Source organism: Fusarium fujikuroi, chromosome FFUJ_chr05 (assembly GCF_900079805.1).
Source record: "Fusarium fujikuroi IMI 58289 draft genome, chromosome FFUJ_chr05".
NCBI classification, from domain to species: Eukaryota; Fungi; Ascomycota; class Sordariomycetes; order Hypocreales; family Nectriaceae; genus Fusarium; species Fusarium fujikuroi.
The window spans coordinates 2,247,903-2,260,829 of NC_036626.1; the positions used below are offsets into that span (position 1 = coordinate 2,247,903).

The window sequence follows — 12,927 nt, forward strand, 5'->3', positions numbered from 1 at the left end:
GTGTCCATGTCGTTGGTGACAGTAGACGTACGTCGTCGCTTCAGCATGTCATTGTCTTCCTTGCTCGGCCGCCAGGCCCAAGATGGCTCGGCGCCGTGGTGGGATTTACCAGTGTTCACCTACTCAACACTCATCAATCACCAGTTGTTCCTCTTGGCTGGTAAACAAACCTGAATCGTTATTGGGGGTAACGTTGGAGGGCTTGTGTGTGGTCTCTTGGTGTTGGTGGCCCCCACAGTTTTCAATTCCTACATTGTTACCCTACATTTCATGGCTACGACATAGGTTCGCAAACCCATACCTATTCCAGTGATAGTAGCTATTAGGCGCATTGCACCGTCTTTTCGTCGTTGTTCTAGAAGACACACTTTTATTATGACCTATCGACTCTGTTCAGCCACCCCGACTGCCCGAATACATTCCCGGTATGTATTGACGCCTTCAGTTATCAGCCGGGTATCAAGACTAACTCCGTATAACCTAGCTCGTACATAGAATTGTCACAGTATCGACATTGATCCAGCTTCCATTATGATTACCCCTCAGATGCATCTATCTAAGTAGGTATGGCAATAGCAACCCCAGTTCTCATGTAGCATTGATCTGGCTTACTCCAAGCGCTGAAACATCAATGGCTGAAATACACTTGCCTACCTAGGTCCCAGTATCTGAGCTACAGAATGTGTCTACAAGTTCACTACCCTACACGATATGCAGGTCATCCATTACAAGTATATCAATATAATACTAGGGCTGAGTTGCTTTCTATGCAACCCAACGAGGTTATGTTATCGTGCGCCAATATGTAACCGGAGCTCATAATTCGAAAGCGTAAACGGAGTTTCCTGTGCCGCTGGTAGATTTCCTTGCGAGGGACTCTCACCTGGAATCTAGTATCAATACTTGGATAAAGGCAAAACCATGTCTCAGAGTCAAATAAGACGAGCCATGCCACTATAATAGACAGGTGCTATCAGTCCAGGTACCCGACGCCATGCTTATGGAGGGGGACAGATACTGGGACGCGGATCTCAATCGCCATATCCACTCTGGACTCTGGACTCTGGCTAAGGGACAATATTTCGTACTATGTATGCTCCACGGCTGACTGGCAAGCATATGTATCATCATCCGCACCATGTTGCTGCAAGTCACGAGAGACAATTTACACACCGATGCGGGGAAAGTATATCGTTGGCACCAGTCACAAAAGTTGCAGAGCGGGGTTCTGAAAAATGCCGTGAAGGCCTATTCATGTACGAGTTCCAAGTAGGTACTCCGTACTGTAGAGTACATTACTCCGTATATCGCGTTGTTATGATCAGCAACCACATGACCCTGAGATAATGCCCAACACGTGTAAACTGATGCCAGTAGAGGGCGCAATAGCGCGGGATGAGAGATTGATATCAGGCCATCTAAAAGGGTCCGAGCGGTGGACCAAGGTCAAGATCGTTTTATCAACCAAAACATATCAACACATGAGGGTAGACGCTGGCTGCTGACTCCTGATGTCTATACTTCAAGCGCAGATTTTGCAACGACGTGCTTCAGCGTGTGCCTCTCTGTGTGTTCGTGCTCAACAACGAAACAGATAGCAAGAGTAAGAGTAAGTAAGATGAGATGCCATGTCAGTCCACACGGACCACGCCACGACGTAGCCAGGCCAAGGTTGCAGGGCCAGATTGATCGTATGCTACCTTACTTCGGCCGCCTTTTGTTTCCTGCCATTTAACTCGTCACAGCTATACGAAGTCCTGGCTATGATACCTGTACCACCCATTTCAGTGTCCGGAGCATGAGCGAATAGCTACAGCAGTGTTCATGGCATAGCTTACAATACACATATACATACCATAGTACACACACAAATACATACATACATGGTCAAGGATCTCGGGTGAGGTCGCGTGGCGCGCCAGCAGCCCACAACGCGGCTGTTTTCACCGTTTCTGGCTATGTCGCTGAACCTAGTGCCATGAACCGAGATTGAAGAGATCCTGATGATATGATAGCGATAGCACTCTGTCGCAAGCCATTCGTGTGATCCGAAGCCATATTGAAAGCGACCTTCTGCTGATGGCCTCTAGATGATTCGTGCTTATCTTGTTGATGGGATTGAGGCTTGCTAGCTGATACACGCAGTGCACGCACCAATTCCAGTTCCAGTTCCAGAGTCCTTAGCATCCAATACACAGGAAAAGAAAAACTTTATGTCGATCTTGAGCTGGAGGGGTTGGAAAGTGTACAAGTATGTAATAGCTTTTGAGGACCTTGGCCCCAGAAGCTTTGCCGGGCACGAGCGCAAAATGAGCCGGTCTTTTGTTCACAACAATGTATATCATCATATCGAGATTGAGAAACATCATGGCCTCGCGAAACCTTCTCCGAGATAACCTGGGCAACTAGACTCGACCTCGACAGCCCTATGATATCGCTCCTTTGAGGTCAATGCTACATCATCATCGTCAAGCGTTGAAGTCGCCGACAAAAGGTCCGTGCTAGGAACTCTGAAAGCTGAGGCTTACTTCGTTCCATGGACCGTTCTTGGCCGAGGCGGAAGCAGATTGCCTCTTTTTGTTTCACGTTCAGGGTCAAGATGACCTGTCTCTTCGGTCTATAAGTTCAAGAGTTAATTTGGCTGTACTATGTACAACGACTGCGGCCCGTGAGTACAAGAACAACGTCACAAAGATGTCGTTGGCAGTCGGCCCTTTTGCTCCATTGATTTCAATTGGCGTTTGCGGCCGGAGGTTAGGAAACAATCGGTGACGACGAACTGCTGGTACATGTGTCGAATTTCACGACAAGGATACTTTGTTCCAGCAATGCGAACGGATCGACGAGACGTCTTGATAAGATTTACTGACTTCCATTTTCTGAAACGGAAATTTCGTTGCTGGGGGGCCAGTTCTGCCAGCGTGATGACTGCCAAGCTGTTCCACTGGACTTCAGGCTGAACTGTAGGTCTGGGGATGGGCCGATGGATTCAGCATCTGGTAGATCTGGTATGAAAAAGGCAGCTTCATAAATAGGCAGCAATCAAAGAAACTGGAAGCTACAATCGCGTTATCCAAGAATCTGGTTCATGCCAGCAAGCCTAGTCAGGCTGGACACGATAATGATTCTTTCATCTCGTAACTGACGGAGCTAGACTGTTGTTCCTGGAAAGCCCGAACCTGCAAGGCAAAGGTCGAAATAACGAATCTGCTCCTGATATCCATTTCTCTTCGGGTTTTCGCCTGTCCTAGTCTGGGTGGCATAGTTGCGTGACAGTTGTGATCAAAGATTTCCTAATGTCACCCATGCGTCGTCTCGAACTTCAAGGCCATTTTGCCTCTTCAAACAAGGCCCCTTTGCACAAGTCGGTTCCTCGGCGCGAAGATGCGACTCGGGTGTATGATGATCCTGTTCGTAAAAGCTCATCGCCTTCCCAATGTGAGCTGTTGACGTTATCTTTTGTGTAACCAAACCGATGCTACCTGCCCATGTCGCCATAGTTACGCAGCTATAGGTAGGTGAGAAGGGAAGTTGATAGGCCAGCCCCATGTTTTGTGTCTTTGGCTGACAATTGACGCGAGGTATATGCCAGCTGCCGGTATAAGCAAGTATGAATACGCTATGTTTATTCCACCACTGAGGTTAAGTGATTGCAGAGTGCACAACTTTCCGGTTCGTGGGTCAGAGTTTTGGTATGATCCAAGCTTCAAGCTCAGACTTGCAAAACCATTCATCCATATATGCCCGTTGTCTGGCGCAACAGGTGATACTATCTGAAAATGCGTTCCCAGGCGCGTTCTGTCGTCCAGGCAAACTCCCCCCTTGGGAGAGCTTGGACAAACATAGTATGCAAATAATGGCCCACACCGCCCCCTCAAGCTGTACAGTCGTTCAATGTTGGAGAATAACCCCGTGTCATTCAACGTCACTTTCGGCGATCTTTCTCCGCTTAGGACGTCCCCGCAAGGAGATGTCGTGATGCCCAACGAGCCGGGTCTCATCTTGGACTGGCTCGTATGCGTCGACAGGACCGTCATCTGCACCCTCAGTGAAGACTAGGTCGCCTCGTCGACCAAGGACCTCCTTGCCAGCTTCCTCTAGGAGGATACCAAATGCCAAGAGAGCTGTCTCATCCATGCTCCGTTCAGTAATGTTTCGGCTCTCCGGAGGTTGGCGCTCGCGGTTTCTGACGCTGTAGAAGGCACTGGTGTAAGCGTGAATGGCTTTGAGGAGGTCACTATCTGGCAGGACACCCTGTCCTCCACAGGGGAGGTCATTTTCATGAGCGTAGTAGATGTCCTGCTCCAAGTAACGCACGGGTGCATCTTTCCGCCTGAATAGGATTTCGTCAGGAGCTAAAGGGATATCCTTTGTGGAGTATCTGATTGCCTTGGGGTGACGAGGTGTATACTGTAACTCTTCCGGTTCCGTTACGGGACCTTGGTCATGTGAGACTTTGCCTGGGTTATGTGAGCTTCAAATCGGACGATCACAGGAGAGTATAATACCCGCTACAGCATCATAGACAGTTGCATGTCTGCGTTTTGATCCCTTGCTGGGATCCTGCTCGGTAGCCACAGGATCTCGGTTGGAGGAGACGCCACTTTGATGTAAAGGTGCTGTACGTGAGTCGTTCTTTGAGATGTCCATGATGTGCAATGAAAAGCTAGGTTGGAGTTTGGAGGTTGATGTTTGATCTGTTGCTCTCTACTGTTTCAGGGTGAAAAAAAACATCGAGATTCTCAGACACTCGAGATATGCGCACAGAAGCATTGTTTGTTGCGCAATGTCAAGGATGTTGAGTGAGGTGAAATAGAAGATCAGAGCGGAATGGATAAAACGAGTACGAAAGGTCAAGTACCTAGACAGTTTGGTGCTTGTTGTCAATGTTAAGTTGAGGCTAATGAAGATGGAAAGTTTGGGTGGTCAATTGTGGGGTAGAAATAGGGTAGGTGCCTAAGTAAGGTAGGTAGGTAGGTAGTAGCGAGTGGTCCCTTGAAGTTCAACAAGCACGCCTTGCAGCTGACATCACCACCGGCTCCAGGCTAACCACATTCCACATTCCACAAGCTGCAAGATTGAGATTACTGCCGTTGTTCACTGCCTTACATTGCTTTGGCTTATAATTCAATTTGAAAATTGTCTTCAAAGTGTCATTGCCCTGGCACAGATGAATGCAGTCCAACCTTCTCGCTCGTGAAACGGGCGATCTCCGCCATCAAGACTTTACTCGGTCCATCACTTCTGAACTCCTACGTTCTTTTGCGCCAGCTCCTCAGCACCGCTTCAATGGCGAGAGAACGCCCAAGCATAGCGCTACGGATGTAGGCGAGCGTGTGCACAATTTAAGAGCACATGGCGCAGGCGTTAACACACTCGCCCTTGAGAAGTTCGATGGACGTATCCTCCTCTCTGGGGGGGCTGAAGGAGGCATCAAGGTCTGGAATTTGGAAGACGCTGAAAACCCCAACAAGTTGCACACTTTCCGCCCCGTGAGCAGCATAGCCAGGTCCACGAGAGAGGAGTCTTCTCTTGGGCATAGTCACGGTGTCACTCATGTTGCCTTTTATCCTTTCGATCCGGATGCTTTTCTTTCAAGTTCTTACGACAAGAAGCTGAAGCTATGGGCGACTCAGCGTTGCACTCTATCGGCTACCTTTGACCTGAACGCAACTATCTACTCACACTCTACCAGCCCTGTAGCAGATCATCTTATTGTGGCGTGTGCCACGCAAAACCCAGCAGTTCGGCTGGTGGATTTGAAATCAGGGTCCGCTGTACAAGCTCTTGTAGCACATGGCGGCCCTGTTTTGTCGACTGCATGGAGTCCGCGCCACGAGCATATTCTTGTCAGTGGCCACGCAGATGGGAAAGTCAGAATATGGGATATTCGTCGTTCTGGTGGTGTTGTGGCGCTGCTCGACCAGGAAGATTCACTGGGCGTCGTTCACAAAATGAAACATCTCAGTGCCACGGGGATGGATTCCAGTAAGATCCCACACTTCCGTGCCTCGGCACAGGCGCACGATGATGCAGTAAATGGCTTGCAGTGGACCGACGATGGGAAATACATCATCTCAGCTGGTCTCGACCGTCGCATTCGTGTTTGGGACGCTGCCACGGGGGCTAATACTCTCGCCAGTTTTGGCTCTCTTATTCAGAATCAACACGCGAAGACAGCAAGTATTTTGGTTTCTCCAGCGCATCTCACAAGTGGCAATAGTCTTCTATTCTGGCCAAATGATCAGGAAATTCTTATCCTCGATCTTCATGATGGCCATGTTGTGACACGGCTCCGGAGCCCAGGCGTGACGAACCCTATAGGGCCACGAGGGGGCGAGATGGGAAGAAACAGAATCACGAGTATAGTTTGGCGCGCATCAGGGGGGACGGGACGCCCAGTTGGTCCTATTATGGGCGGCGGCAACTCGGTTGGGGCCGTATATAGCTCCCACATGGATGGGAAAATTCGAGCTTGGGCACCCCAAATACCTGGACCTGAGGATGTCGCCGCGGAAGAAGAGATGCATGAGGAAGAGGAGGCTAAACAGAAGAAAAGAAAGGCTGTCGACGATGCATATAGAAGTCTTATGGGCAAGAAGATCACCTTTACGTAGTGTAGTTATCATGTCCGAGCCTGCGCCTCTGTGTGTTAGTAGATTTTCAAGTGTCCATAATATGGTATCAAAGACGCAGTCTAACATGTCGCAAATACGGTTCTGGAAGCTAGTGATATACGCTGCAGAGCCAATGATAAGGACAGTCCCCAACGCCACTCATATGCCCTATTCGCTAAAGGAGCCCAGTATCCATCACAGCACAATAACAACCAGGCATATCCATCCGTCGGGGTATGATGCTTCCCGCATCAGCTCCTCTAAGGGTGCATCAAATGGTACCCCAGCTCCGTGCATCACCACCTTGGCGAGAATAGGATCTCGGCTGCTTGGGAATAGCCCTGGTAACATCTCTTTGAGAGCCTGGCCCAGGACTCTAGGGCGGCGGTCTGAACCTGTCGCTGGGACAAGAGACTGGATGACTTTGAAGGTGGCCTGCTCGGAAGACGCTTGTGACGATGAGTCCGAGGCGGTGGTAGGGATGTAGACACGAATGGGGACATGTTTGAGTGCTGTTGGTGCGTTGAGTAGATGGCTATTGATACGGTTGAAGGACGTTTGGTCATTGTCTATGACGGCATTCCAAAGTTGGGTGGTGTTGTCTTTTGACATTTTCATGATTTGGTTTGCATTGCCATTGCGGATGAAGTCAGCCTAAGCGAGTCAGCTCTGCGTTATTGTGAGATGAGCAATTCCAGATCTCCGATGCGAATATACACACCAAGAACATGTATTTGGCTGCAGGCTCTCGTGTAGTATATGAAACTCACCTCCTTCACGCAGTTGAGAAAAGTATCCGCAATATCCCAGCCCACTCCATCATTCACGGTCAACCTCCACGGCAGGCGGGGTTGATACAGGTCTACCAGCAATCCCACAGCCAGGTTCCTCAACTGTACATCTTCAAAGTGGAAACTGGAGCAGGGAGAGTTGAAGAAAATCGACAGTCTTGGGATGAGAAGAGCCAGGTAGCTGAAGCGCGGAATAGTAGTGATGAAAGGTGTTGTCGGTGAGGCTGGATGGGTTATGTGCAGCGGAATCCGGGCGTTCCATAAAGCTTGTGGGATGGAAGAGGACATTATGACGAGAGCATAGTGAGGGGAGTGAGATGCTCGGTGAAAGTGTCGGTTTGGTGAGTCAAATCATAGTACCTGGCGGCGAGTCTGCGATGCTCGGTGCCTGCCTACCTGCTGTAGGGTAGGACTCGCTCATGTGATTATTAAGCTGGCGACCTACTAGTTAGTATGACACCTTTCAGTCACGTTGAATTGTGAATAACCTGCGAATGGGGGGGAATCATGGCAAACGATCAATGGTGGCATTATTTTCAAATAAAAACGGTTTGCAAGTTTAGTGGTTTGTATACCCTCAAGTCTAAAGCCTTCGTGATTGTTCTGGCTATAATAGTTGTGAGGAATGCAGGCAAGCATATGACTGACGGTTAAATCTGGAACCAAAGTGAAACCTACTCTACAGTTTCGGTTCATGAGATATCCATCTGTCTCATTAAAGTGAGGGAGAGAACAAGCACAGCCAATGTGTCCTCTCTCAGTGTCGCCTCATTATACAAGTTGGTTGTAAGCACACTGATTTCATTACATGGAGCAATGCCCAATCATGCTAGAAAACTACAAGCCTCATATCTGTCGTCACCTCATCACGAACGACGAAGCATTCGAAACGTCCAAGTACAGAAAACAGGCTTATGGTTCCGTTCAAACAGCGTCACATTGTATACAGCTTGTTTAGCTATGATAAGTCAAGGCGCTACCGATCAGCAACAGACTTTTGAAAGTTATGATCGTTTCGTCAGCCCAGAGGTTGCATGAGGTTAGGCAACGTCAAGGTTCTACTAAATCACCAAATTCTGGTTTATTCGTGAGGTTGTCACGAAATAAGAACCTTGGACGATGCAAGCGGCTCAAGGGTAGGCCCTCTTGGCATGATGCGTGGCACGATTGGTGGCATCTCGGCACCTGAAGCTATGATTTCTTCCAAGACTCAGAAGCTCAGTAATTGCCCAGTCGGGCAAAAAAAAAAAAGGCCTTGGCCTGCGACATCATTTTTGTTTCAGAACAGAGAGGTGGTCCATGTCGGGCTACGATACAAGGTGAGGACTGTCGAATGGCAGATGTTCACACTCACCACACCTTAGCTGAAGCCTGGTCCACATGACCTCATCTGGCAACTCGTTGTGCTGGTGACCTGTTATGAGCCATGGTAGACGTGTCAAAGAGCTTCAGGGCCAAGAAAACGGTCTCAAACAGGCTTCATTGCATTTTCTTTTCTGTTGAGGGAGGGGCGTCATCGTCATGTGGTAGAGAGACCCGTGAGTTGTATTGCTAAATTGCCAGATATCTAGTATGTAGATAAATAAGGAGCCTCGTCCCAAGGCTGCTGCTTGTAAGGAAAATACAGATAGAACAGCATAAACCTCAGCTTCGAACAGAGTATTATAACCCTTCTACATCAAACCTCTCCTGCAAAGTAGCCATGGCTCTCGATCGTGTCGTCAGCTTGATTCTGCGTGCTGCAGAGCTGGTATTTGCAGCCATCGTCGCAGGCGTCAATGGCGAATACCTGCACAATGCCCGCGGCGCAAGCTCATGGCAGCTCGGCCGGTTCATCTATACTGAAGTCGTTGCCGCGCTGGGAATATTGTTCTCCTTGCTGCTCCTCATTCCATTCTCGAGCACTTTTGTTCACTGGCCTCTGGACATCTTCATGTCCATTAACTGGTGGATCGTCTTTGGTCTGCTCGTCGATGTAAGTCACAAGCCTTGTTTGATACCCTACTCTACTCTACTCTCGGTAGTTGTACATGCACTAACGGCACTCAAAAAGCTCATTGGAAACTCTTGCGGCCGTGTATTTGACTGGGACAATGTGCATCCAGTTCACGGAGATCAGTGTGGGAAGACCAAGGCCGTGATCGCCTTTAGCTTCCTGTCGGCACTTCTCTGGCTTGTTTCGGCTCTCGTGGGCTTCTTCTGGGTGCGCCGACGTGAGCGTACCGTTGCCCGTGCTGAGGCGGCTCACCATAACCGCCGCCGGGGACCCTGGTTCCGCAGCCGTGTCTAAGAGCAGATGCAGTTAGGTGTGAAGCACACCAGCTGTGCTGAAGAACCTTTGGGAGGCGGGAGGGTAGGGTTACTGGCTGCTGCTAGTGAGGCAGAGCAAGATATCAGTTGGCGATTTGGTTGGCCTTGGCGACATGATTGGATTGCGTGGAACATTCCGAAATGCCGTGTCGGGTGGGAACTACTACGTGAGATGGGTGGATGATTTCCTTGTTTTTCTTTTTGTTGTTGTTTGAGTTGGAACTTGGCGTTGGACAAGGCAAAGCAAGCAATGTGAAGTTGAGCAGATCTGGATACCCTTTGATACGATTGACGGCCACAACAAGTCCTTACTGTGCTCACTTACTTACGTACTGACTGAAATTAATTAATGTATACTTTGCTACTATTTTTGTCTCGTCTATGTACCTAGTCGACCAACGTGGGCACATTTAATGTTGTAGTGGATGAGACTGTAATAGTTGGATGCTCTTGATGTATTTCGACGTCATTTGTACGATTGCAAAAAATATTTCAAATATGGATCAATGGAGAACAGTGTCATGATCTGCAACTAAAAATGGACGATGGAATCTGATTTGAAGTCCTGATGTCTGTTATCCATATTGTACGCGCAGCACAGTATACAGCACCTACCATACAGTCCATACATGAGATGGGTGAGATTTGGCCACAACCTCTTCTTACCCGTTTGATCATCCTCTGGCCGACCTGATTATCATGCAGGAGACGTGCCTAACCGCGTCAACTGTTACTGTCCGTCTTGTTTCCATGATCATCGAGATCTACGACCAGAAAGAACCCTAGTCCCGTCCTAGGCACAGGGGCAGGGCACGAGGTTGACTGCAAGCCTGCACTGCCAGAACACACGTCTATCGGAAAACTGGCGAACAGGAACAAAAGCGACCATGGCAAGCAAGCGTCCCGCATGACAGAGCTTCCTTCGTCTGCACGACTCAGCGCTGGATATTCCCGTCGCTGTGGGACCTCGTGATCCTGGTTTTAGCCGTGTCACAGAGGTTCTAGAGCGGCCTTGGCCAGAAAGAGAGCTCTTGGCCCAGCGGATTCAGGGCCTGGAGAGGCATCAATGCTGTCATAAGTCGATTTCTTTGTCTTGTTGGACCGGAAAAACGGCCTTTCTCTTGGCGTCATTTTGCTCAAGGTAAGGTAGGTTGCCTTGGTGGCTAGTGGGACCAGCTGCCAACTTTGAACCTGTGAGCGCGGGGTAGCTTGGTTTGAGAGCTGGGGGTGGCCTGTCTGGACAAAAAACATCAGAGCTCGCTTCCACCCTGAATCGCGCTAAAAGTGTCGCTAAAAGTGTCGCTAGATCTCGCCGTTTTCTGTCACCTTCTGGGGCAGGGTAGCTGACGCCACGCATCACAGCCATGATACACGCCACACGCCATACGCCACAGGCTCTAGCTTTGCATCATCTTCTTGTAGATCTCACTTTCAAGCCACGGAGCCCCTTCGTCATTCCCTTTTCACATCCCGTCTCCTGCTCCACAACATGAGCTTGGCGCATTGGAAGAGCAAGAAATCCGATGTTCGATGCTTGTTACGTTTGTTGCTTTCCTAGCTTTCTTCCTCTGGTGCTTCTGCCCTACGAGTCGTCAACGTCATATCTCGCGTGGCATGACGCTAGATTGTCCCTGCAAACAAGCCTTCACCAATCGTCGCCAAGCTCAGGGCTAGACTTCTCCAAAGATCGGAGTAAATGCTATGACGCAGAATGAGGTCGGTGGAGGGTGAAACGAGAGAGGAGAGAGGAACGAGGAGACAGGCCGAGCGAGATCTGAGGATCGAAAGAGTTTGGGCCTGCCAGGTTTGCTGAGGATGGCATCGAGATTGAGGCTCCTGGGATGACAATCTTCAACTATATAAGATTCACCGTATCTCTCCTCAAAACTGTCCTTTCTTCTCATCATCAAACAACAGCATTCAAAGATACCCAAAGCATCTTCACTTTGACTCAACTCCCACACACCATCTTCAAGATACCCAATCACTTCAGAACAACTACTTAAAAAACTACTTTCATCATGTCTGGTCTCATCAACAAGGTCAAGGACGCTATCCACTCCGACAAGGACAAGTCCCACGAGCATCCTACTGGAGACCATCGTGCGAACCATGGCACTACAACCACTGGTGGCCTAGGATCTTCCACCCATAACACTGGCACAGCTGGTGGCTTGACTGGAGGCTCTACCTACTCTGAGAACATGCCTGGTCACACTACCGGACGCACTGAGAACCTGCCTGGCCATACCACTGCTGGCGGCCTTGGCTCTCATTCTTCAGGGCTTCCCGAAGGAACTACGGGACCACACGGAAGCCGCCTTGCCAATGCGGCTGACCCAAAGGTGGATAGTGATCTTGACGGTTCACGACGTGTTGGTGGTTCCAACACTTATGGACAGACTGCTACTGGAACTTCGGGTCTTTCAAGCCACGGCGCAGGTGCTCATGGTGGCATTGGCGGTACATCTGCTGGTTACAGCACTGGTCCTGGAAACACTGCTGGTCCCCATTCCAGTGATATGGCCAACAAACTTGATCCAAAGGTGGATAGTGATCTTGACGGATCCCGACGACTTGGCGGTTCTAACACCCACGGCCACCAGGGCGGTCTCGGCGGCAGCACTGGCACTTATGGCCAGACAACTACTGGCACTTCAGGCTTCTCCAGCCATGGTGCCGGTGCTCACGGCCCCACTGGCACTCACACCGGAACCCACACCGGCACCCACACCGGCTTGGGCGGAACTGGCTCCACCGGTACATACGGTTCTACCGCTGGCACCGGCCCTGGTCCTGCTCCAAAAACCGCGGGACCACATTCTAGCGACATGGCCAACAAATTGGACCCACGTGTGGACAGTGATCTTGACGGTAGCAAAACAGTTGGCCAGGAGAAGACTTTCCAGCGGTCGTAAGTCTTTCCAGCGACCTGTCCCCGTGCAACGACACCTTTTTTGACACCAATTTTCTCCAACAGCAACAACAACTTCGCCGGCCGGGATCCCACCGATGCTACTCAGGTTCCTCCTTCTGTCCTGCAGAAGCATGTTCCCACTGAGATTGCTCACGATGATCCTCACAGCGACCACAGCCGACGACACAGCAGCACTCACCAGGAGACTCACCGGGGACTGTAAATAGGAACTGAGGGCTTAATGATTATTTATGGATATGTAAAGCAGCATTTCTTTAATGAATATTAATGG

The 12,927-nt window shown here is 49.7% G+C and overlaps 5 protein-coding genes; 3 read left to right on the top strand and 2 right to left on the bottom strand.

Annotated features, from left to right (window-relative positions):
- Window positions 1-3,915: 3,915 nt before the first annotated feature.
- On the bottom strand, window positions 3,916-4,650 carry FFUJ_07450 (uncharacterized protein; the record flags this gene model as incomplete). XM_023577704.1 has 2 exons in its annotated part: window positions 3,916-4,460; window positions 4,509-4,650. The coding sequence occupies 2 exons, from the start codon at window positions 4,648-4,650 to the stop codon at window positions 3,916-3,918; spliced, it is 687 nt and encodes a 228-aa protein (XP_023430726.1).
- Window positions 4,651-5,174: 524 nt separating this feature from the next.
- FFUJ_07451 (related to microtubule-interacting protein) lies at window positions 5,175-6,617 on the top strand (the record flags this gene model as incomplete). Its single annotated transcript, XM_023577705.1, has 1 exon — window positions 5,175-6,617. The coding sequence occupies one exon, from the start codon at window positions 5,175-5,177 to the stop codon at window positions 6,615-6,617; it is 1,443 nt and encodes a 480-aa protein (XP_023430727.1).
- Window positions 6,618-6,812: 195 nt separating this feature from the next.
- Window positions 6,813-7,696, bottom strand: FFUJ_07452 (probable Autophagy protein 5; the record flags this gene model as incomplete). XM_023577707.1 has 2 exons in its annotated part: window positions 6,813-7,271; window positions 7,388-7,696. The coding sequence occupies 2 exons, from the start codon at window positions 7,694-7,696 to the stop codon at window positions 6,813-6,815; spliced, it is 768 nt and encodes a 255-aa protein (XP_023430728.1).
- Window positions 7,697-9,110: 1,414 nt separating this feature from the next.
- FFUJ_07453 (related to integral membrane protein) lies at window positions 9,111-9,698 on the top strand (the record flags this gene model as incomplete). XM_023577708.1 has 2 exons in its annotated part: window positions 9,111-9,383; window positions 9,462-9,698. 2 exons carry the CDS (start codon window positions 9,111-9,113, stop codon window positions 9,696-9,698), a joined length of 510 nt encoding a protein of 169 aa, XP_023430729.1.
- Window positions 9,699-11,739: 2,041 nt separating this feature from the next.
- FFUJ_07454 (uncharacterized protein) lies at window positions 11,740-12,858 on the top strand (the record flags this gene model as incomplete). XM_023577709.1 has 2 exons in its annotated part: window positions 11,740-12,632; window positions 12,699-12,858. The coding sequence occupies 2 exons, from the start codon at window positions 11,740-11,742 to the stop codon at window positions 12,856-12,858; spliced, it is 1,053 nt and encodes a 350-aa protein (XP_023430730.1).
- Between the last annotated feature and the right edge of the window lie 69 nt (window positions 12,859-12,927).